The 26,679-nt window shown below is 42.4% G+C and overlaps 1 protein-coding gene across 1 annotated transcript in view; it reads right to left on the bottom strand.

Annotated features, from left to right (window-relative positions):
- Positions 1 to 5,981, bottom strand: part of LOC131293521 (neuronal cell adhesion molecule-like) — a 205,102-nt gene extending 199,121 nt beyond the window's left edge. Inside the window, exon 1 of the mRNA XM_058321597.1 lies at positions 5,762 to 5,981. Within this exon, the coding sequence (XP_058177580.1) occupies positions 5,762 to 5,981 (220 nt within the window). The remainder of the gene's footprint in view (positions 1 to 5,761) is intronic.
- Between the last annotated feature and the right edge of the window lie 20,698 nt (positions 5,982 to 26,679).

Below are 26,679 nucleotides of genomic sequence, written 5' to 3'. Positions count from 1 at the left end.
TCTATTTGCTTTGATCTCCTACCATCCCCCCGCTGGAAATGGCTTGTCGCCACCGTCTTCTGGCTGCCCGGGTGAACCACTCCAGGGCTCACCCCACGAGCCCTCCTGGTGGTAAAGTGCACCGACTCCCGGTGGGCTGTTTTGTTCTTCGATCCTGCCTCACTAAAACTATCCGCCCTTTCGCTGGGAAAGGAGCAGCGCGCAGGTCGGTTTCGGGTTGTACCCTCGGCGGGCGAAAATGTTTTCCCCGGCAGACTCGTATTGAGTTTCCCGCCGGGAAAATATACGGACAAGTGTCCAGAGCGCGCGCTGTCGGAAGCGGTTCCTCCGCTTCTGCCAAACGATTTCATCAAAAACCACTCGCCTCGTTCGCTCGTTACCATCGACACGAGGGGAAAGCGAACGGGCCGGGGCATGCGGTAGGTCCGGGCGCAGAGAGACAAACAATGGGAAGGTTGAGGGAAAAAATTGATAGAGAAACTTACCACCGGAAGTCCAGCCAGTGCATAAAACGTTCGCTTATCATCTTATTGCTCTTAGGGGAAAAATTCCCCCTCAATCGGCAACTTGATGGCAATGGCCGGAAGATGGCTAGAAGAGGGAAGGGAGCGAGGGGAAGACAGTTTCCAACCGGCAATCTGTGAGCCGGCTACCGACCCCTCGACACCTTTCCTCGACAGGCCGTCACTAAACACCAGACCGCCAAAAAACTTTTCCCGCTGCGTTATCGTGCGCAATCTATTATTTCTAGAATGGCAATGAATTCCCGTAAGTGAATTGAAATTGATCACCCCTCGGAATGGGATTTCTTGTCGGGTACTCGGGCGTACTTTTTTTTTTCGTTTACCGCACCCTCTACGCGGGTATCGCTCTTACGTCCTTCCCGGTCCAGGTTTTTGGTTAGATTTTTTCGTTTATCGAAAGAAGAATCCTGGCTCGGCATTGCCTTGATCGCTCCCGGCGCGCGTGGAATCCTGGCCTTCGAATGGGCGGAGCTAGCCACCCTCCGAAGTTGAAAAGTTGGAAAATTTGGCCATCCGTGTCAGCTGGGGTCGAGGCAGAAACTATGTGTCATTTTTTACCCCAGCAAAGCCGCGGGGGGCGATAACGACCGAGCGGAAAGCGACCGACGCGCAGTACGAAACGATGACGCGGATCATCGTCGTCGCCATCATCAGCATCATCATGATGAGGCGCATCGCGGTGACTTATCCCTAAATTAAAGGAACATCAAATGTTTTCTTTTAAATTACTCGCAAATCCGCCATCGGGTAGGGTCCGCCTCCTGGAGGGATCTCGCTGCTATTCACCCTCCAAACGGGGTACGCACACGCCCTTGATGTTGTAATGAAGGATTTTTGCGCCCGCTCCGGAGATTACCGGGGAGAAAGTTTTCCCCTTCAACAAGCCGGGCAGGGCTGCTGCACTTGTAGTGGGAAATGCTGCCACCGGTTGTCGTTGCGTCTCAACTGTAATCATTCACGGGTTAGCCGGCCGGGCAGGATCGTCGGGCCGAGGATTCTCTGGGATGGCTATGAATCATGTGGCTGCACCGCGGGAAATCCTTCAGCACGCACCGACTCGCTTGATTTCGCACCCTCCATCCTGCCCCGGAGCCGTTCTATTAGATTTTATTACAATTTTCCTTATGATTTATTTGCTTAACCAACCCAACCCCTGCCGGGTTGCCGAGCAGGCGAGCCAAATCGTGGACAGGTTTTCCCGCCACCCCTTTGCCGGGCCGTCGTGCGCCGGTTTAATCAAGTGTAACATATTTTAATTTCTGGTTTTATCGGCTCGCATATCAGCAGGCGCTCGCTGTGAGTGGCATGCTCACTGCTGGCATGCTCGAGTAGCTAGCGCCGAGGTGGTATGGCGTCAGTCGGTTTGGCGGAAATGCCGCCTCACACACAAAAGAAAACTCTCCCAGCAAGGAGTAGACCGAGCAGTGCAGTAAAAACGAGGAAAACTTCAAAAGAAACGCTGCTTATCATTCATGTCCATCGTATCGTAAAACAAATCGAAAGAGATGTTTCATCAGTCGAAAAAACAAGGAAAATTACACCCATCTACGTGACATCCCTTGAGAGAAATAAAATAATCCTGCAGAGGAGAACTAACACTAGGGATACAAAAAGTGATAGGAAAAGACGCAAGACTTATTTTCGTTTTAATAACTGTTACAATGGAGAACAAGCCGTAAGTGTCCTCAAAAGACAGAACGAAGATAAAAGATAAGAAATATTTAAGAGAAGAAATTAAAACCTTTTCCTTCAGAAATCAAATGACGACTCGTACCCTCCGGTAATTTGCATAATTAATCTTACGTTTCAAAGCAAAATTTTAAACCTCTTCTTTTTCAGTTTAAAAGGAAGAATCGACGGTTAGTTTAATCAAATTCATTTTGAAACAGTTGGTAATAGATTTTTTCGTTTTTGAATAGTATTTGCTGCATAAAACATAACATGTAAACAATATAAAATGTAAACTTATAGACGCTATAGTGAAAAAAACAATTGTGTTTTAGATAAACCGTAGTCTTGCTTAGATATATTTCTTGGCTTAAAACTTTGAAGAAATTAGCTAAGACTGTCTTTATCCCCTACAGATTCGATCCATGTTTTTAGAATTAGTTTCGCGTCGTTTCCACATGATCTTCAACTAAACTTCAATTCAATAAAGATATAAAATGTCCTAAACAAAATAACGCATCCCGAACGGGCGCATGCAAATTTGTTCGTTTGAAGCCCACATTTGCCTGAAGAACCAGAGCAGACTGAACCGGTTTCCTTCGCTGCCAACCCACCGACCTTTAAATCAATCTCGTGTTCCGAGCGAAAGGATTAGCGGCGGAAAGAAAAAGGGGTTTTTCCAGTGCTGCTCGCGCGGGCCAGAAAGAAATCGTTCTGGAACGAAAACCTTCACCCTCCCGGGCGAGGGTCGGCGGCGGCCGGGGGTGCAGGACGGATAAAGCGCACCGTATTTTATGCGGTAGATTTAAGGTTCATTACCGAGACCTCGAAGTCGATTCCCGGGCCGGGTCGGGGGGGAGGCCATTGGGCGAGCGGAGAGCGGGAACGTTTGCAGGATAGTGAACCAAATTGGATTGAGATTATCAGCGGAACGCCGAAGAAACGGTGTTTTACGATACCACTCCGTCTTTGCAGCTGGAGGAGGAAAAAAAGAGAAAAAAACGCAAGCAAGAATCCAGCCGCGTTTCTGCGTCACACTTTCGGGACGCAGTTTATGCGCTTCAACCTGACGGCAACCATCTTGTGATTTTCCTATCTGAAATTGATTGATGGATTTATCGCAGACCGAGCTCGGGTTTGGAGTTGATTTTATTCGCTGTAAAACACCCTCCCAACTCAACCCACGGCGGGTTCTCAAGGCGCCTGGAGTCAGCAACAGCGGCAAGCGGCCGATTATTTGGAGTGATTTTTCGTCCAACGCTCCCGCCGACCACCGTTTGTGTCATTGAATCCGTTTTCCCAAACACCTGAACAGCCGTCGGTGGACGCGCGCCTGATGACCGCAGGTGTGCGTGGAAAAGGTTGGCCCGCGAGTGTTGGCCGCTTTTTATGGCAGCCTGGCTGCCATATTGCTCGGAAAAAAGGGAGCTCTTATCGGCTCGCCGGAACCTTGCAGCACATTTGAATGACTGACCATTATCCGCAAAGTAAGGCTCGATACCTTTTTTTTCATCCCCCGGCCGATCATCCGGCCTGAACGAGCCCCCTCCCCCCTCCACCCCCCCCCTCAATTGGCCTTCCCCGTCGCGCTGCTGTTTACAACGTAATCGTGAAAAATTCATTGCTTTAATTTGTTTTCCCCGCCACCAATAGTAAGAATGGCGATTGTGCACCGTTGCATCGTAACGCGCGGTTGCTATGCGTTGAGTTTGCTGTCGGAACTGACCTTTTCGGTTTGTTTTTTACGACTTACGCTCTGATTTATTCCACCGTTGGCTTTTGCTTTTCCTGGCGGGCTCATTACCACATGCCACATTTGGTTGACCAGTTGATCGGTGTTCGGTTATTATTCTGCGCTCTTCCAGATTCCGATGGTTAGTTTGTTCCGTTTTTTTTTTCGCACCTCGGAATGCCCCACGCTTCACCACAAAATCCTGGTCCTGGGCGACAATGTGGCGGTGTGCAATCTGTTCCGTGGGGCATTTTTTTCATTTGTGTGCGACCAGTTTCCCGTGGTCGAGCAGCACCGGATGATACGCACATCGGGTAGTGTCGGTATGTAAAAACAAAAACAAAACGGGCGGCAAAATAATTAACATAGTGCTTAAAAGAGGGACACAACACTGCACCGGAGAGCCTTTATCCCTAGCCGTGCAGGCTGGGCGTTATTAAATACAATTAACAACCCCGAATGTTATTGAAACACATAACCGCGGCATTATCGAAGGAAGGGCGTTGGGAAATTAAATAACAATTTTTTGAACGTGCGACCCTTGGAAAGGACACCAACTGGACCGACATTGCGAGTTGGTTGGGGCCATAAAAGGGAAGCTCTCTTTCATCGCTCGTAATGATAATCCGAATGTTTCGGTACCGTTTTATTTCAACCGTTCGTTTCTGCATATGCTTCATAATTGTTGCGATCGGGTTGCACGTTTGCGTATTCATCTGATGTTACACAAATTATCACACATTTTTTATGCTTACAAGATGAGCCATTATATGTTTTTTTAATGCAACTTGTTTCGCAAAATGTTCAAAGTTTATATATTCTTCATTTGTGCCTACTATCTCATTCGCGTTATCTCATGGTAAACACTACCTTCTTAACACGATCCGTACCAAAAATAATGCCATCATTTGACGAGTTTTGCATTTTTTTACAAATAAAGAAGATCGTCAAAGAGGAGGTAGAAAAAAGAAACCAATAATTCAGCTGTAGCAGTTGACATTTTCCATTCATCTGCCACTTCGAAACTACTAGGGCAATAATATGTTGTTATCTTACGCAGAAAAATAGTTACAATGCATTAAACAATATATATTTATTATGAATAATAGCAGTAAATAATAATACGTGTAATATGTTTACTTTAATCCTTGCAACTTTTCACGAAGACAACATAGATTTGAGTGTAAAGTATCCTAAAATTTGCAAGACATAAAGTTGAGTTGTTTAAATTTAACTCATGTTGCAAATTCTAGTCGAATACGATCATTTTCGTTCTCAAAGAACACATATTTGAAAGGTTTAATCTGATGAATAGTGAACGAAAGTTTACGAATTTCGTTAGAGCTAAAGTAATTGTTTATACTAGAAGAACATTCAATAGTTAGATTTTGATTAAAAATCCAAGAAATCTCGTGGACATTGAGTTCAAATCATTATTAAATTTCAGATAGAAAGTAAAATACGAGCAGCGCTTGATCTTCCGAACCAGAAAACTTAAATATTCAACCATCTGAAACCGTTTTCTGTGCAGCCCACGCCAGCTATTATTATAACCAGCACATTCGGTACGCTACGGACCAAAAACTTGAGAACGAAAAGCAAAAGAAGCAGAATATGTAAAATCGAAGGGTCTGCCATTGCCCGGCGGGACGTAAACGCTATGCCGATAATGGTTCGGGCGAGTGAGAAACATTTGTGTAAAGCCGAAAGATGCAAGTTTTGACGAAACCCTTGCGAGCCTTGCAGCAGGATACGGATTATTTACGCACTCCCGGCCGCTTGTCCTCAGCGTTTCCCAAGCGTCGCGTCAACCGAGCACGTCTGCTGAACCAATTACCGAAACAAAACTCATCCGGGGCCATACTGTTTTTCGCTGCCGAAGGATCGCGCGATCCTATCCTATCGGGCGTTGCGTGTGAAGGGGACTGTTTTCGCTGGTGATTTATTTTCCGCTTTCGGGCCGGGCCAGGGCCGCTGCTCTTAAACACTCCGGGGTCTTGGCGTGGTCTTCCGCCCGGGATCGCCAGCATCGTTCCGGCCGCAGTCGGTGTGATCATGTTTCCCAACGCTTGCTCTGCACGGACAGGGGCTTCGATTGTAAGTCTCGGGTTCTTGGATAAGGGCACTTGAGCGCTATTGCATTATACTCCGCCTTACCTTCAGCTCATCGCACTCTTTCGCCCTCGCTTGCGCCCCGTTTCGCCACTTGAGCCGATAAATGTGGTTCAAACTCCCTTCCTGGCAGGCTGAAGCACTCTAAGGCGGTATGCTCTGCTTGCGCTGCTTTTTGTCGTGACACGATTTGTTGTTGTTTTTTTTTAACTTTTCTTGGCTATCTTCCCCGAAACATTCTACCCATCACGACATCGCTCGGAAAGTGGAAGATGAACCCCTTGGCTGTGGGTGAGAGCGAAGGGAAGGAAAATATTATTGCTGGCATGATCGAGGATCTCGAGTCGAGAAAATCTTGACAAAAAAAAAAACAAAATAATAATGAAATGTGTTGTGCTAGTGGTGAATGAAAGTTTTATTGTACCAACAAACGCGTCGGGTTTAAGGAAACGCAGCAGAATAGTCGGATGCTGCAACGATAGGAACCTTACGTTTGAGATCGAAGTTCTTGAGAAATAGGATTTCATTCCCATCTTCAAGAGGGTATTCATGGGGCAAATCATCGGTATTCAAACCTCAATGGTGAACTGTTGAACCGAACGTGCCCAACAGTTTGTTCTTTTTAGTGCCATTTTAGATCAATGGGTGTTTAAGGAAGTTGGAAAATGGAAACTACTCATCAAAACTCTAATTTTTATCTTTATTCAGAAACCGAAGCTACAGACAATTTTTAGATCTTTCTTTTATTTGATTAAATTTCTTCATTGAATTCTTTTTGATTTTCTCAACACTGTAACAATAGAAGTTATATGTAAAGACAATCAATATCTAACTCATCATTATTGGTAATGTCATAGACATTTGTCCAATATTGGAATTCCAATAAAGAATAAGTTGAGCATATTTTGTGAGTTGCTGATGACATAAAAGATTCAATGAACAAACCAACTATTTTGTGGTCTTGCCATTATGAAAAAACATTCTACCGCATGCATGTAACAAACTAACAATCTAAACTACTTTGCAATGAAACTCTAAAACTACTTTCCAATAAAAATGGTTATTGTGGTTTATAAATTTTTAGTTTTGAATGTAAGAGGATTGATTCAATACAATTTATTCAATATTAATAAATGATGATTGTTGTAGAAAAGGGAATAAAAAAGTCTATATCAAAAAAGAATTTCTTGTTTTTCTATAGAGTCCCCCTTACCAATAGTCTGAGTCGAAAACATAACATTTTCTCAAAATGCCGACTAAATCACACCGACATGAAATGACTACAACAAATTCACATTAAATAAATTTGACAATAAATTTAAATTTGATCCTCAAAACAATTCAAACCAACTTCTTATCACAAACATTTGCTATCTGTAGATAGAAACAGATCCTTTAGAAAGCAATCAGCTTGGCTCTGGCATGAAGAAACTGAAAATTCCGCGCGGTTTCGTATTTCTCGGTTTCAGTTTTGCTTCGGAATCGAAGCGAAGAGCAAACAATCGTGCAAAACTATAAGTGCAAGTTCAACACCGACGCCATCCCGGGCAGTTATAACGGTCGCGATAATAAAAATGATAATAGTCATAACAATAATCATTAAGCGAGACCAACCAGAAATCTGCCTAATTGCACTTTAATATTTCTTATCCTTTTCCGGTGATTGTTCTTTCTTGGGCGCGTCCGAGCACCTTGCCTTGCCGGATGCATTAGCCAAGATGTGGATCCCGAAGTGCCTTTGTCTTCGCCACCGTCGGGCCATGTGGCCGTGGGCGAGATGGAAATCATAGCGGTGTCGCAAAACCGCACATGTGCCAACAGAGGATGGACCCTCACAGGAGCTCCATATTTGCCTAAGTGTTTTCCACAAAACTATTTCGAGCGGCCATCACATCGTTCGTTCGCTCGGCGAAGCCTTACATGGGGTTGTGGCCGAAAGTTTTCTGTCTGTCACTACGACACGGAGGTCATTTTCAAGGTGCAAAGATACTTGCCATCTGTAGGTATCTCGTAGCACCAACATTCCTAGAGTTTTCTTTTCCAAACTAGATCGTCCGTACGAGACTATTTCCGAAGAAAATGGAACATTTCGGAGTGGAGCGGAGGTATGAACAAATATTTTATCACCTTACGGTGTCATTAAACATGAACACCATCAAGTGAAACACAATTCCGAATGGGGGGAAATTAAGATATTGATACTGATTGGAGTTCAAAAGCGAATTGACGCGGAAAAGCTGGCCAACCCAATTCACTCTAAAAACAGACGATCTATCATGCGGCATTCAACGGAAATCGAATTACGAAGCACCGTTCCAGCCAGTCCAACCATTTGAATTTCCATTATTATTCTGTGCATAGCATATAATAACATAGGCACTGGCATAATTGTCACCCCGTCTTCCTATGAGAGATTTGCATCTGTTTGGGGTAATTTTGTTTAAAAATAACTTTCGAAATCAGGTCAAACTTCGAGAAGAATCGAGGGTTGAATTTGTAGGTATTTATCATCAAACAACTCGTGTACGATGGTTTTATTCCAATCTTAAAAAGAAACTTAAATGAGTGCCAGGTGAAGTGCAAAATAATAACTGAGATGAGAAAATAAAATAGTCACCTCAATAAAGCCTTTCAATGAGCGCATGCAGAGTAAAAAGTTTTATCAGCACCGTTTTACCGATTGGACCACTTTTTGAAGTCCCATATCAAAGCTCAATCAGATGTTCAATCTAAGTTAAAGCGGTTGATTGGATTGAAAACTTTCTTTCCACCCTTTTGCGCTCCCCGGCGCCATCCCATTCAAGCGCATTCCAAGCGGAGATAACGCCAACCGCGCTCAGCGTTTGTCTTGTGACATTTGAAAGTTGATCGAAAACTTGAAAACTTGGACGATCTTCGCCAGAATGCGCCGGAATGGGAGCCTGTATTCATCAACAATCAATGCCATTTTGGCGTTCGAACTTCACCAAAACTGATTTCGTTTTATCATTTCTTTTTTTCCCGGTTCCATTTCTTTCCACCACCATCGCAACGTCGTCGGAATCTTCGGACCGCAATTTTCAGTCATTTCCAGGTTTCATTGGGCCCCGAACGTTCCGACGTCCGAGCCGAAAAATGAGTTTCAAGCGGAATGGAATGAAAACTTTTCCCAGCGGCACCCATCGATCATCAGAGTAAACAACAACAACAGCAGCATCAGCAGCATCAACGATCGGCAAGAAAATGGCCGCGCTAGTTTTTCGGACTCTGGCAAACCGTTCCCAAAGAGCCGGAAACAAAAACAACAAATCCCTAAATGAACAACACGGGCCCTGGGGCCGGAGCTGCATTCGAGTTGTTATTCTTTTCAAATCGATTTTCGGCATCGGCATCGGAAAAGGGGGCTCCGGAAAAGCCCGTCGGTCCAGACGCCCGAAAGGGGACGACAGGGCTGTCGTAATGGCCGGTCGAAAGACAAATATAGCGGAAACTGGGTGGAAATTTGGTGGACTTTTTTGCCCCTCGCCTTTCCGCCCAGATCAAACCTCCTCCTCCTCCTCCTCCAGTTCGCCCGATCGGGTTGGATGTCCGTCCGTTTGACGTACTATAATAGAAATCAATGCACGGACTTTACCGCAAAGGAATGAATAAATGATTTATCTTGGGATTACGGTGGGAGCTTGCAGCTAGAAACACCTGCCATTCCGGGGGAAAAACCTCGACTCAGTAAGCTGTGGCCACTGCATACACTGCATGTTTTATTTATCAAAGACCGTGTAACGGGGGCTTTCGGCATGGCGGCCGGCTTGTGGAAAATCAATCTATGGCGCACAAAGGTGGGATGTCAATCACCATCGCCCGTATGTGCCGAGGGATGCGATCGGCGCTGCACAACTTTTCAATTCTATTAAAACAACACCTGGCCCCGGGAGGGGACGGGTGGTTTAAAATTCTATGCATCGTTCGTAAGTTTAAAAAAGCATCACTTAGTTGGTTGGGAAATACCCAAAATTCCAATTATTTGGATTATGGGTTCTAGGCATAACTGAGGGAAAATAATTACGCAGTTTTCATAAGCTTTTTCTTGTGAGCAAGGTAAAAATAGGCGCACCAGAACCAACAACATTTTTGTACTGGCTGTTTTCAGGGTTTTTTCCAAGATCCACGTTATTTATTCAGTATCATAAAATTCAGACATTTTATTACCGCCTAACGAGCTTTTTCGTTATTAATTCAATAATATAGAGAGCTAACAGTGTTACCTAGAATTATAGAATAAACCAGTTATACTTCATTTATCCAGAATTTTATAGCGGTGAAGTTATAAAGTGTTCACGTTCATCTATTTTATTTGAAATTCCTAAAATTTTCTAAAACAGTATCCCTGTACCAAAAGTGTTCTATTTGAAAGATTAACGGTATTAACTCAAAATGTAGGAATAATATTTATCTCTCTCGTTGAGACAAATCAAACAAACAGAAAAATTGTTTGTTTGGTCTCGACGAGAGTTACTGTAATGTGTATTCATGTACAGCAGTATACATATCGGAATCGCAACGGCGAACCTTCTTTTTTATTCATCTGTTTTTCTGAAAACATTATCATAAATTCCTCCATCAAAACCTCATAAGTTAGTATTACTCAGTATAGTATGTCATCATTTTGTGAAACAGTAGTTTTTATGTAGTATTTAAGTTTTAATAGTCATCTAAGCATATAAAATATTTGGTACGGGATCCTTCGAACCATCTTTTCGTCTCATCGTATAAAACAAGGCAAGAATCTTTCCGGAGAGTATAAGCCACGAGCTTTATTTCCTAAACATTTATCTTCAGATCATAATAAAGCCGTCCCTGGTGCTGTACCTCATAGCCATAAGCTCCAGAAGTGTAGATCCCCAGCCACATTGGCAAGCGCATCACTAAGAAACTACAACTAGTGTGCTTTTATTTATTTTTTATCCTCACACCGGCCATTTTTATCTTTCCCCACATACATATCCAACGATAGTGGTAAGCTCCCCGACATGTACCGTAATGATAGCACGCAATCGTACCTGTCGTATTCCTCGCCTAAGAGTTGACACGATCCCGCTTAGCGTATTGTTTCGGTATCGGTCCGTGCCCGTTCCTGGCTGGATGGCCATCCTCCACCGGCTTCGACTCCGGAGATTGTGAAAACGGAATCAATTCAAGTCGAATGTTATAAATTCAAATAAAATCACACAAAAACAGAGTCCACCCACTCGTCCCCGCCCGGTACGAAGATTTTCCTCGAGGCGGGGAGGGTGCAGCACCGGGTGAAATCAGTCTTTCCGAAAGCATTATTGCTTTTATATCTGCGTTTCGCCAAACCGAAGTAAAATATATTTATGGTAATGCTCCGCACAATATTCGCCAGCGTCGATTTTTGCCATTCGGAAACCGCACGGCACAGTTGTTCGCTTGTACGTGCGCGTCCCCCTCCTCCCGGGCCGCGTATGTGTGCCAGCATCACCGAACGCTGGCGGATCGGAAAAATCGACCGAAGGAAAGTCGTAGGAAAGTCGTAGTCAAAACTATTACCATAATATCGAAAGCGATACACACTTCCTGCCCAGCGGAGAAACGGCTCCGGGAATGGGAATGCAAAGGTAAGCAAACATATACTACCACTCGTAAGCCGTGCCGGCGAACGGAAAAGGCCGGATCGGGAGCGTAGTAGATCTCCTCCTTTTTTATGTAGTTTTTCTCGAGATCTCATACCTCATAGCCAATTTCTTATCCCCCTTATCGGTGGAAGCTGTAGCTTGCGCCGGAGAAAGATGTACCGGTTTCGGACGTTTGAGAAATAGGGGTTTCCTCGGCAAACGATTGATCGGAATGTGGCATATGAAGGGAAAGGTTCATTGCAAGATATTCATCTGAAAGGAAATGATTTTATGCATCGTTTGAAAGCAACCGGATCCTTTCCTCCTATCACTAGCTGTTGTGAATAGGTATATACATTTAGCCATGTACCATGGTTTACTTTAGAAACACACACTATTCAAGTATTAGAATGATTTAAATTTTGACATAGACGGAGCTAATAATGATAGAAATTAGTAATAATAAGCATAAAAATAATGCAGAAATTAAATCTAATTGAAAATTTAAATATAAGATCAACATGAAATTCAGACATGTAAAACTTTATTTTTATTTATTAAGATTAAATGTGATAAAAGCGTTTGTCATGTCTATACATTTTCATTGAAAAATGTAAATCAAATATTTTAATTCCGTTGAGAAAACTTCAGCACCCATGAAAATTACGAAATTCAATTTAAATAAAATAACACATGATCAAAGAACAGTTAAAACGTCGTTAAGAGATGATCGAAATCCGCATAGAACAGTATAGCATATTACCGTACTAAACTTGTTTCCGGTGAAAATGGTTTCTGAACCATATTTGTGTTTTTCATATATATTTACATTTGCAATTCAACTCCATATTTTCTCCCCTCCAATTACACCAATTTTATTCGTTGTTTACTCTCCATCTTCCACTTTTGCCACGCATCTGGGAGCACTTGCGCCTGTTTGTTTAAGCTGCCATCGTTTCCGCAACTTACGAAAGACTCTCCGGGGTGAGTTAAGTGCAAAGGGACACATTTGTCTCAAAATTTTGATTCCAGCCCCTCGAGGTGCTGTGCTCGCCGTTCCTTAAGTGGAACAGGGAGTTTGCGGTACATAAAGGATATGCGACACGGTGCGGTGTGTCTGTGTGTGTTAATTTATTTTATTGACACATGTCAAGAGTGTCACGTACACTCATTGCGTTTAGGGAGAACAATTGGCACTTTGGCGCTGTCGGAGATGCTGGAAAACTACGGGAGCGTGCAATATGAATCCGAATCGCCCAACAGGCTTTGGGCTTGAACCCGGTGCCTTAATGTGTGCAGGAAGAAGCGCTTTAGGGTGAAGGTCGAGGGCTGCACAATAAGTCTCGTGGGAAAATTCGTGTTGGCCCCGGAGGCTGTTGCACTTCTTGCACGTCGCATCGCAAGCGCCCTTTGCCAAGGACAGGTGGTTTTCATCGTGCAAGAAATGTAGACCTGTGTCGATGTGGACGATTTTTACGACCCATTTATGATTTACAACGAAAAAGTTCTTATGCTTATGGATAATATTTACTTATGGAGACCGCTTTTGTAGTGCGCATTAAATTGAAATTTAGCAACAAACTAAAGAAATCAATATCAAAATAGCACGCAATCGTCAATTAGCGTGTACTAAGAAATATTTAAAATGCATTTAAATTAACATCACAATTGAACGGATTGGTGCTTTATGTTTCTCATACTATTTTAAAACTTTATTACAAATAGCAATAAACAAAGGAAAATTTTTTATCAACAGAAAGGAAAAGTGTCCTTTTGAAAACATAAAGCAATCTAGGTCATTTCAAACTAGATGGCAAAAACGAAATTCAAGCCAGTGAACAAGGAATAGGCTTGCCTTTTTTCCTCCTGCACATATTTTGTGTGAGTTTGTGAGGATTTCTGCATAATTTTATCATCGGTTGCCCATAAAAAGGACAGCTTTATCTTTAAGCTGCGGTCAGTCGCTGGAATGTAAGCGGCCGTGTGTCTGCCTTCCCTCCGGATCGGTCAAAGGATCATTTCGATTTTCCCTTTTTTCCACCATCGGCTCGCGCATTTATCTTTCGAATGTGTCAGTGTTATCATTTTAACCGTTCATGCCGAAGTGGGGAAGGAAAAAGAATCGAGCTACAACGGGTTTTCGAGACACGGACTTAGTGTAGGGTCGCTGCCGGGTTTTGCGCCTTCGATATCTTTCAACCTTTTGGCTTACGGTAAAAGAGCGTCCGTGTGTTTGTACAGGGCTCGACAAACAATTACACTTTTCTTGGGCAAACACAAAACAAACCACAACCCGATGAAGAAAAAACCGAACCAATACACACACACGCACGACGAGGAGATTGGTAAACCTTCATCTGGCTTGGGCGGGAAATCTTCGAAAATAGTTTTCTTGGGTTATCATTCTTACGCTTTGCTGTTTACCAAACGGCCGCGCCGCATCTTTCCTTCATCAACTGCCATCAGTTCCGTTATTTTATTTGTTTTTCTCCCATTTAAGCTCGGGGGATTTGGAATCGATACAAACCTATGAAAATTGGGTAGCACACGTGCGCCTTAAAGTTTGGCCGGGTTATATTTTGCACCATAATGTCCGTAATGTTTAGGACCGGGACAAAATCGATACTTCAGAATACGATTCATTTATCAGTCGAAGGATGCCGATATCGGGCGCTGTCTTAATAATGTGTGGGTTTCTAGACGTATTTTTTATTATTCAACAACATTGGTTATAATAAAATTTCCTATTCAGCATAGTAGACTTGTGGGTTTGAAGAATACAAACGAATAGTTTTCAAGATAAAAACATTTTGCACAAATTTTAGACTCAAAAGATGAAGTCAAATCGGTGCACAAACAATCAACATCTCCTCAACTACTCATTTAACACTTCAAATAGAGCAAATCAAATGAGAATGAATACGGACTGGTGATAGCATCTATTCAGTCTGTCAGTAATGTACATCTGTTTCATCTCTGAATAAATTATCTACCATCAGCTTGGCGGGGAAGCAAACGAGGCAGGGCAAACGAGGCAGGGCAAACGAAGAAGCTGGCAAAGGTTGGTGATTGCATTGGTTGAGTATTGCACCGCTGAGAATTTCAGCTGACGAGTTCGCTCCGTGCAATCTTATCCGTATCCGTGGCTCGGATTCAAGAACTCCAATCGAAGCGAAATAGAAGAAGATGGCAAGGCGGAGTGGCATGAACGTTATTAACGCTAATGTGGCATATGATATAGATCGTACAAATTGCTGAACCGAAAATTAATGTTGTGGAGTCTGTGAGAGATTTCTTGCACAATAGAGACCGATTTATTTGCCATATGCTGAAATCAACTTATTAATTAGGCAGCAGAACCGAGAGAGTGTATTAGAAATGTGGAACTGTGTGAACGTGAATTGGCAACTAATAAATTTAAAACCTGAAAAGTAGTTATGAAATCCCACCATGAAACGAAGTTTAATAATCAAACGTTGGAATGGCCCGTTTATTGATTTTTCTTATCTGTTTTCACTTCGGTTGAATCGTGCCCAAAGCAACATTTCTTTCGTTTCCTGCAATACTCTTACCAGCTTTTGCTCAAAATCTTCGTCTTATCGGAGCGTTGGGTTTCGATTTTCATAAAGTTTGGAATTAATTTCCAGCTTATCCACGCCAGAGGTGCCATCGTCGATTTCAACCACCGGGCCCGGGATCAACGCCGGCTTAACATCTTCATCGCCGGACGCAGCGAAAACCCTGACCTCGTCGTAGGCCACGAGCCGCCCAGCCCGGTCGACACGGTGGGCCAAAACCGGTTCCAGCGTAACGGCTGCCCATCGACGCCACCACCTCCACCACCACCGCCACCGCCGCCCACCGAATGTCGCTTCCCGGAAAGCGGCTCGTTTGGCCGTTTGCAATAAATTAGAATTCCCCGGGTCCGGCCGGAGTGTGGTTTGATGTTGCGGTTCGCGTTTCTTCGACAACAACCAGCTCCGCTGACCGCACACCGCGATGCGAACCGAGCTGCTGAAAGTTGCCGGTGCTGTGTATTTGCATAATTAAGATACTCAGTGTACTATTATCTTCATCACCCACGTGCTTTTCGGGTTGTCTCCTGCGGTGCCGAATCGATCTTCGCGCAGCTCTGTGGTAGGTACGGGGTTTGACATTTGATTTCGAGGGTCGCTTAAAGTGAGATGCTACAGCCGAACTGCTCCGAAGGTGTTCCTCAAAAGATTCTTTGCTTGCTTTGAAGGAGCTTTTCGCGGTGCAAAATCTTGCACAAAGTAGAAAAACCTTCATCTATTCTAACTAGACAGCTTCGTTCTGCTGACGACAAGAACAGCGGTAATCCATAACACGCTAATTCACCGTGTTCATTTACGTTTCGACGCCAACCTCGGCGCCAATCGAATGGAGGCGAAAGGGCAAACGTAACGTCACGTTATAGGCCATTGGTTCGGAAAGTAATGGCTCCATGGGACGTGATAGTTTTGCGCTTTCGGTTCGACGATGGAGACGGAATGGAAACGAACTCTTTCACGATACACCGCCGGTAATTCCCAGTTACGTCGTTTTGCAACGTGTGCCGCCAGGAAGAAACGATAGTGGCTAGAACAGGGTGCTCTCTCTCTTCAATGTCGAACGTTCGCAATAACTGGCTTATAAATGTCCTGTATCCTATAAGTTCTTCTTTCGATTTTCACGATTGCACGATGCTTTGTAAGCTTGTTCTATGATTGGTGGCTTGAATATGTGGTTCGAACCTACCTATTGGAACGCATTAAGGATATACAAAGGATTAAATATGTAGCTAGAAGCTTTGTTTTAGAACCTACAGGTTACTGAAAGCATGTCTGGACTTTTTGTTAAATCTAGTATTAAGCATTAGTTGTTAGGATTCAACAACTATAGAGAATGAAATCAAAACAAATGATCTACAATTTTTCGTCTACAATGCATGCTGCTTCCCTTGCTATTCAGTATTTTTATATGCAGTTTATATTATTTTTTTAATCAACAAAATTATCGTAAGTTCAGTCGAGCATCCAAAAAAATAATTTTATCAAAAAACTAAAAAACATTATTCGAACACAAAGATTAAAAACAAAGTAAAATTTCACCGTTTAGAATGTTCCTCAGAATGGCAAGAACATTTAAGTTAATGATGTTTCATTTATTATCAAATTCTGAATAGGTGAAAGGTATATGTCGGAAAAAGAATATGCTAACGGTTGTCAAAATGGGGCAAAATGTGCACAATTTTGATTTAATGATCTTTGATAAGCAATTTGATTTGAATATTTAATCAGATAACCAAAAAAATGCGAAAACACAATTTTATTTTGCTTAAAAATTAAGGAAAATCAATACATAAAGGCCAATTTCATGAATCAAATTTAATAGTGATCAAAAATACTTTCATTTAAATCGATTGGATCATCCGCCGGAGTAATGGCTAACAACAATATCGTTAATCATTTCTAGCTGTCGTACATGCATTGAACCATTGAAAGTTGTATGTTTTTCTCCCGTAAAGTACGCACTCGTAATACGTAAAACTCTTTTAAACCGGCTCCAGGTTTATAGTCATCCCCTGGTTTGTTGGCTTTCATTGCTAAACTCTCGTCAAGCGGTAACTTGTACAGCGAAGAAGACCCATTTTATTGCTATACAATTCACAAACGCGCACACAAACAACCGTTTACCGGTCATATGATGTGGGTTTTTGTGTGAATGTTTGCGTCTGGATTTCGTATTGCTTTTCCAATCGAAACCCTATCGCAGGCAGTTGAAGCCCAAATGGCATCACAAAAGGCCGGGTTGGTCGAACGCGAAACGCTCACAGCCGAGCGTAACTCCTATTCCGTCGATGTACCAAGGAGTTTTCCCGGTGTTGCTCTGCATCGCCCGTTGAATTCTCTGATAAACATTAACAGCCTTTTTTTTATAACCCCCGGGAAGTTTGAACCGTTTCGTCCGCTACCGAGAAATGTTGTACCAGGCGTGATTCCGGGACTTCGCGTTTTCATACACGGGTCGGTTCCTTTAAGGACTTCGGCTCGCACCGGGCAAAGTAAGCTAAACTTTCTACCCACTCCGGAGGCAGCGTACGAACGAAGGAGGCACGGTGGAGCAAAAAGTTGGCAAAGCAATAAAACTCGGTCCCTTCCTTCGCCTACCACCGCTCCTTCCTTTTTCTATGCCATCGTCACCTTGGTTCGCCAAACGCGCGCCGGAAGCACGAAAGTGAGTAAAAATATGGGCCGTAAAAATTAAGTCAAAGCTAAGTAAAATAAACTTTAGCTTTCGAAGCGGTATTTCATCGTACACCTACTATATTGCTTAGTTTCTTGCTTCTCGGTGCGACCGCACTCGGCGATTCCTAGGACCGCGGTCGAAGGTTTTCCTTTTTTGGGAAAGGTTCCATTTTTGGGCAGTGGCCACTGGAAATATCAAAACGTTGGCTTCTGGTATTTCTTGCGGAGGGTGGATTTGGACGGTGTTAACGTAACTTTCTGCACGTGATTACTTCACACAATTCTTCTGCCGTCTGTTTGGCTTTTAGCGGTTTTGATTAGCGTAATTTATGAGACTTTGATAAGCGAGTTTACCGCCGGTCGATTAGTCAATTATGGTAATGTAGCGGACCACTGACGAAGAAAACGGAACCAACGCAAACGGAGAGTGTTCGTTTGTTTGTTTGCACTTGGTACTAAGGTTTAATCATCTCAAAACAGCTTCCCCAATTCTTAAACTAACTGCCGGCCACACTTTGCGACCAAAGCTCACCATGCTCTGTCCAATTTGTAAATATTTGTCGAAAGGTACACTAATGATCGCAACTCCTGGTTACCCGTTCCCAGGCGTCGGTTTCGAATGGGGAGAAGCTAAATAGGATCCCGAAACTGTCCCGAGAACTCAATATCCATCCATTTTCACCTCCCCGTTCCGGGCCACCACGTCATATCCCGCGCTCATAACACGTGACCTCTACGGACCCGGACCAAAGTGCCGGATAGTAACGATTATTTCCCGATGCCATGGAGTCACTTTTCACCGGTCACCGTGAGCTTTCCCTTAATGGTGGCCGTTTCGTACACATTTCAATGACTGTAAACGGAAGCTTAATTACCGTACTATCCATCCGTGAGATGTCCTATTAATTTTAATTACTTTTATCCATCACTCGCCTCCGGTGACTTTCAGCTTGCAGTCAATCCCAGTCCGAAGCCTACCGGCTACGCACACGCCAGTCACCATTTACACCCACGAAAGGGCAGAGTGCTGCGGATTGATTGCGAAGGATTCTCGTCCGGTTAGTTGGGTGGCATATTTATCGAGAAAATCGCACCCATTCAACTGGCGAGTTGTTACGCAAACAAAAAAATGACGGGCGATTTATGGCCACCTCGAGCCGTTTGGCTCCTGATGATATAACAATTAGTAATACGGTGTGCAGTGCGTTTTACTGAAGGTTTACTGAGGCCGTTTATCTGATTTAAACAGAGCAGTTAAAATGTCGAGCAACAAGATTCTTCCATAATTGGAAGTTTGAGAAATAATGAACAATTTGTTTGACATTGTATGATATTTTGTGCCATAAAATTATATTTATTGAGCAGTATGATCACGTTTCTTGTTATCTATAACTACTTATATTAATTATATAAGGTATTTACCAAAACAATTTAGATTTAAATCCTTCGTAACCATGAGCAGAATTACTCATCCAGCAATAATAGTATTCTTCCAAAGTCGGAAATTATGTTTTCAATCATCCTATCTATTTTGCCATCCAAAATTGAGGTTTAGACTTAAAAATTGATAAAGTGACACAGCTTTAGACTTAAAAAAATAAAAAAAAACTCTAAAAAAAATAGCTTTTGAGGGCCAAAACTGTTATTGATTGTTGAAAATCACAGTAGTAACTTCTGCTAGTATAACGTGCAGCATACAATTTTATTTTTATCAATTAGCATTTAAGCTCTTTTTGTATGGACAAACATACTAAAAACTCGACCAATACTGAAACGTCACGTCTGAAATTTTACACACATTAAATTTAAGCACTGCAAATGTTGTGAAACGTTTGCTTGATTCCTGGTTTTTTAAAATAAAATCCTCAACATTTTGCATTAAAAACTCATTTTTAGCAATACTCCACCGTGCTTAACAAAAAACAGCACATCATTAAAATACACAAAACCTTTATTTGTGTTGCACAAACCAACGATTGTCTGTAACTTTCGGGAGTTTTTTCGTAGAACAATAATGAATAACTTGATAATTTGCGAGCAATTAAACCTCTCAAAACAACGGAATATCATGCAATAGAAAGTTATAGTCAGAGTTACACATCGACTGGTGCTTCCTGGAAGAGATTCAAATCAAGTTTTATCGTGAAGGGTGAAAGCATACGTTTTAAACAAGCGTAAAAATATAGCTCTTTAGTAAAATAACATAACTCTTTTCTCCACCCCTTCCTAACCGAGCATCGCCGGGGCATCAAGCTAGTTGACTTATACGGGCAGGATTTCTGACGATGTTTTGAAATAATAAATCTAAATGTTTATCTGGAATCAATTAACTTTTAGTTAATTAAGTTTCATTTTTTAGTTCAAATTTTACTTTTAATAAATTATAATTTTCGATCTCTTTTTGAAATAAAATCTTTTTTGTGGTACTTTTATTCGATGGGATATGGACAATTTTATTTAAAAAATCACAACTTTTTAACTTAATTCACTTCCTAATCTTTCTCGCTTCTTGAATTACATAGCTAAAACAGTATGTCGTTGAAACTATAATGCTGCTATTTTGTACTTCGTTAATACTTAAATTAGTTTTTTTTGCATTCTTACGGCTTGCAAAATAAGATAACCTGATTGTACTTTTAATGCATGTATAAAGTTATTTCTTCTGCCAATATTGTTTATTGTGAATTAATTTTTAAAACAACATTTTGTCAAATAATTCATCCTTTGGGACTGATATGAACTGTAACTCGCGAAGAGGGTACTGTTTTACACTCAACAATGTTTGTTGATGCTTTCTTTCGCCAATATGTGTGCACTCAGCTAAGTATCAGCTCGTGGGTAAAGCGTGCGCTTATCGCTTGCTTTTGTCTCGTGGCCTCGGGGGCCATCTGACATCACAGAACATCTTCGTTCACTTCGGTGATTTAGGCGACGATCGTCACCTTCCGTTCGGAGGCATATAGGTACCGTACCGAGGGGCAACGAAAAACGCCTAGATCCATCATGGCATGCGAGGCGCCTAATGCCGGTGACGGTGGCCCTCTACAATGACAAACTACGCTCGTAATAACAGATAGCAGTCGCAAAAATAACATCATTACACCATCAAACCATCATCACAAGACAATTCCATTTCGCCGTTGAGGCTCTAGAAAAGCTCCGCCTCCCTTCGGGGCTGACGTACCGCGTTCGCCGGTGTTATGCTTGGTGTTTATCATCAAAGCACAGCACAGCCGGAGCATCGCTCTCCTTCGTGTCCTCGTGTGAATGAAGTTGCAACTTTGGACGGAAACGAAACGCCGCTTCACGCCACCGGATGGTACGACTCCGGGTGCCGGGACATACACGCTTCATTTGCTAGTGGCCCGTTTACGGGCACTCGTATCGCTTCGAAATCGTTGTATTACGGATCCACAGAATCATGACCTGGCGTTATTGGATTCCTTTTATATTAATGTTTCATCACGGGAAGAGCAAAAAGCGCCACACGCTGTAAAAAAGCGTGCCTATTGGAACGAAGGCCGGTCGGCCATCTCGGACGGGCCGAAGTATAATCCATCGTACCCATCAATTACGATCGCACACCGAAATGATTGTCACACACTTACGGCGTGGATCAACATTAAAACGGCCCGGGGAAAACTGCGCCGCACACTGCCAGCCTTGACAACTTATGGCATTGGACAGCCATAAAATTATTCAAAATTATCGCCTGCGCTAACAAGATCGTATGTTTGATAGTTCACGCTCGAATGCCGTTCGTACTTGAAGCGAAATAACTTATTGAAGGCATTACGCTGCAGAGCATTTGGAATGCTTTTCGTAGCTAATTGATTGCTTTCCTAAGCTGCAATTTTCACCATCGAATGATTAGGAACAGGTTTTAAGCAGAATTACTATTTTCTCCAACTTGCACGTTGATCACTATTTGAGCTTTTAACGTATGCTTATTCAACAGCAATAATACAACACAAGGGAATTAAGTAATAGTAAACAGTGAACAGACATTATGGAAGTAATATAGAATCAAAACTGTGCAATAGAAAGAAAGAAGTAGCTAACTATAAGATGCTAGCTGTACATATTCAGAACAGTCGGACAATGAAATTTTATAGTCAATAGTTTTAAGTAGTTTTTAACTTGGCTGAAATTTTTCTTCCGTATTCAATTAATAATTTAAAATTATGATTTTAAAAAAAGCAATTTAAATCGTATATTCAATGAATAGAAATACTTGGACATTTTTTTAATTAATTTTTTAATAATTTTTCTTGTTCTTGCATTTCCAATTTGATTTTGAATGTAATGAAAGCATTCAAACGAAAAGTTCAATATGTTCCAATATATTTTTGACGTAAAACAGTTCCTAGACAAAGGCGAAGGATATTGGTCTTTTCCTAAAACAAATATCAAACCCTTTTGGCCGCGCCAAATTTGGCAACGTTTGCGTGTGATGCAATTATTGAAAACCACACATGCTCGGAGCGTCTATGCGCGCGCGAGGCCCATTAGCGCCTATTGAATGCATGCCAACCGGGCCCGGGCCAACTCACGCCACCAATCGATTGTTTTCCCGTTCGCCATTGACGTCCGCACGCCAGCATAAAAGCATTGTGTGCTGCTTATGAAATTTTCATCAGCCCGCTCGAGAGGCGGCGAGGGCACCAAGTGTCGAAAGTGCACCAGTTAGTGGCCCTCAGTCCCGGACGATGGGCGCTCGAATGGGACCGTTTTGGGTGCGCCGTTTGGTCACTTGAACGGCCATTTCGCGCCGGCGATGGTGGCGCGACCAATTTGATTTAGATGCAAAACGCTTCCCGCCGATGGTTGAGCATGTAAATTATCAACAACCTGGGCCAGTTTGCGGTCTGTTAATTGTCCTTCATAATGGCACGCAAGTGTTGCATTTGGCGACACTTAAAATTAATTACTCAAATTAGACTGCTCGCAGCGCGGGAATGGATTTCGATACCTTCCTCATTGGGCTTGCTGGGGATGCGATGAAAATGCAACAGCATAAAAAAACTGTTAAAAATATTCCCGCCTCTGATCGACATTCTGTTACAAAGCAGTGCGGATGGTTCCATATTGAACGTACTGGGCATGAAATTTTAACCTTACTGCATGCAGAAACGCGGACATTGTGATGGAAAAACGGTACTGCCGATGCAAGCTTATTGATCGATGTTTTATTGAAATTACTTTCGGCCACTACGCTGCATGGTTTATCGCAGGATTTCATTAGATTTAGCGACGAAGCCTGGCTGTCCCAAGTTGGCAACATCGAATGCATCATGCGCCATCGGTGTAGCTCAAAAGTATACTTGTAAACCGATGGAGTGGCCAAACTTCAAAATAGCCTCTGACCACACAGACATGCTATTGATGAAACTAGGCCACCAAACTCGTTATAACTACATTTGCCTAGCTCGATCGGTGGAGGGAAAAGCTGTTTATTTTTGCATGCAAAGCGAGCCATTGTGCTGTATGTATTATTAAATTTAATTTCAACTTCAACCAGCGCCATCAAAATCCATTGCATGCTTACATTTCCCAACCGAAGAGCCATTTTATGCTAAGAAAAATTAGGACAAGGATTTTTCATAAGGAAGCAAAGGCACTGTCCAAGACTAAATCTATATTGAATAATTAAAAACTGAAGCATCATTTTAATTAGTAGGAAGTTTGATTCGTCCACCAACCAAACACAGTTGAAATTGATTTTTGTTTTATATTCATTGTTTTGGATGGAATTGTTTTTATTTTCTTAGGTTGTCTTGTCGTAAAAAATTCACTGTTAGTAGTGTTCAATTAGTAATTTGCCAATGGTTTCCCGTTATGATTGATTAAAGTTTAAAAGATCTCACTTAGAGCATTTGCAACATAAATCAGTTAGTAAATAATGTTGTTGAAATCTACAGATCTCCAAAACCTACAGACTCAAGTACAAGAGTCCACCAAACCATGGCATGGATTCAGTTTTCCATATCGTCATAAACACGCCATCTTTTGTCACATTGCGTGTAGCTCATTTTTTCAGGCCTGCCCCTGCCCTTAGATGAACACGTTGTTTGCGTTTGACATATTAATTGCGTAATCAGGGGAGGGATATCTATGTGGTTGAGGTTCTCATTGCTGGCAATTAAGCTTAACCAAAGGGCAGTTGAAAACGACAACGAGTTAATTATCTACGAGGTTGGATTAGGTTGGGGAAAAGACCATCATCGCTTCAACATCAACTTTTCAGCATTGTTTAGACGAAAGCATGGATTAAAAATGTACCCAAAATTTTATGGAATCTGAGTGCGATCTTTATTCTTCCTTATTAGTATTATTGGTTTGTTTTACTCAAAAAAAAACACATTTTCTGAAGTGGCTAGTTATTTGTAAAAATGATTTTTTTAATTTTTAGAGAGAAAGGCTTAACTTCATACACTCTGTTTCATTTGCTAAAGGACTGGCTCGTTTTACAAAGTAAAAGTATAGTTTAACAATTCTAAAAATGTTCTGCTTCGAAAACTAGTACATTGTGCACCACATTGTTTAATTTTTTATATTAAGCAATAAGTTATCCTCACTAGACAACATTTGAACTTCATCTAAAAACTACAAAAAGCTTCTTATAGCTAGATATCCTCCTACTCATAACATCTAAATACGCGTACCATATCTGTCGACACTTCTTCCTTTTTTATCGGTGTAACAATCCACCAGGCGTCTCCATCAAAATCTGTGGTGATGTTAGAAATATAAGTTAAACAGTTGCCTACATTCTGGCGTTTAAGAATGCAAGGGAAATGATGATTAATGAAAAAGTAATCAGGAACTAAATCGAATGAATTGTTAAGTAAGCCAAGTGAACAATTTCGACGGATGAATAAAAACAGCAGCAAACTGAAGCTCGAGGTTTAAGGTTTCCTTCCATCGCACGAAGACCATCTGAAAATTTCTACACATGGCTTAGCAAACATAAATCAAACCACCTCAAACTCGTCCCCAAATCCGTTGCTTTATAACGTGTCTTCTGAAAAGCAACACTAGCGCGTTTACTAGTGCGATTAAAATCAATACATGAACACACAATCAATTTACTCGCGCAAAAAGGGATTTCCTTCTCTGCCTTGGCTCATCAATTAATAGCCGGTTAATAAACCTAGAATTTAGCTTATCCAGTCAGGCGCACTGCATGCGAATAGAGTTTCCACCATCCCTTGATTACGATAACAAACGGCGCTGGCTACCGTTAATCATAATCACACTAATTATAATGGCTGTCGTTTGTTTGTTTTTCAATTCGCGCTAATCTAAATTACTAAACTGGAACGATTCGTTTCGTTCAATTACCTAACGAACGGCGGTGGGACGTTATTGTACGCGCGCTCGCGTGTGGATGTGTGTGTGTGTGTGTGTGTGTGTGTGTGTGTGTGTGTAGTGCCATATGAGCGTCAGTGTGGCGGACTCGTCTGTGCTGTGGTTTTTGAACGCGAGAGAGACAATTATGGTTCTATTGGCTCCATTGGCGTCAAGTACACAGACGCATCGCGCCCGACCGCGTATCGACGGGAAAAGTGTAAACGTGCGGTCCGGTGGAAAAGGGGTTTGAAAATTAATAATTAATTCATGTTTCGACACAGTATTTGGCAATGCGGTTGGCCGCCGACGCAAACTGGCGGGAAACAAATTGCTGTCCACCTTTTGGACGCGGAACGCACACCACCAGTTTCTAAAATTGTACATTTTCCAGCGGTATTCCCACTCCGCCAGCCTGCCTCCCTACTGACTAGCTTTTCCCGTACATCACCGCACGGTTTCGTTCTGCAACATTTCATTTCGCGAGGTTCGAGGTTGATCCGGGTTTTCCCTTTCTTTTTTTCTCGCGCACCGAGTTTGTCGTTTGCTGAAAATGTACCATTTTTGGTGGACGGTTCCTCTGCAGACGGGTGATTTTACACCCACCCGTTTTGGGATTAGTTTTCGGTAGGTTAATTTATTGATCAATCGGAAATGACAGCACAACTCTGCACCGCACCGTAATGCAAAAGTTGCAGCTATAAAGCGGCGAATCAAAGCCAGTCGTGATAAATCAACTGTGCTATTACCTCGCTTTATGGCGGGCCGAAAAGTTTTGATCCGCCAGTCCGACAGTTGACTAGCGTATAATCATTTAAAAATAAAAAAATTAAAAATCATCAATTTCGTCGAGCAAAAAAGAAAAACACGAAGGAAAAACAATCATTCCAGTGGAAGTGTCCTGCACGCTGTCCGGCCGGGCTGAACTTCTGGGTGTTCCTTTTTATTTCGCTCCGAAAAACTTTTCCCCACCCAGTCACGTAACATACGAAATAAACTAATAAAAATTTGTCATTTAAAAAACTGACGAATAAAAACATTAAAACGAAATGCAATTAATGGCTTCACGTTATCATCCTAGCGTTCCCATTCTTCTAGCCTCGCCGAAGCCTCGCGAGCGTCCCGAGCGGAAAAGCTAGCGTTTGCGTTTGCGTCCGGCATAAAGCTCATCGAGCAATCATTCTTGATTTGGTTGTTTATTGACTGGCGGAAGTATCCTAACTTTGCCTCGCCGTGCAACCTGCGCCCTATTGTGCCGTTACCGGGGCGTGTGTTGCTTCGATTCATGCTTCGCCCTTCGGTGGCCTTGCCGAAGTAGCGTAACGATGTAATAAAGATTATTTCTACTGATTGTATAATTTTTAAATAAGTTTTAATGATCCTTCAGTGACTGGTGCCCGCGGCGGAAAGGTATTCAACTCCGGGTGGCGCACTGT

This window comes from Anopheles ziemanni, chromosome 2 (assembly GCF_943734765.1).
Source record: "Anopheles ziemanni chromosome 2, idAnoZiCoDA_A2_x.2, whole genome shotgun sequence".
NCBI lineage: Eukaryota > Metazoa > Arthropoda > Insecta > Diptera > Culicidae > Anopheles > Anopheles ziemanni.
Note: the sequence above shows the minus strand (reverse complement) of the source record. Positions and strands in the feature narration are given on the sequence as shown.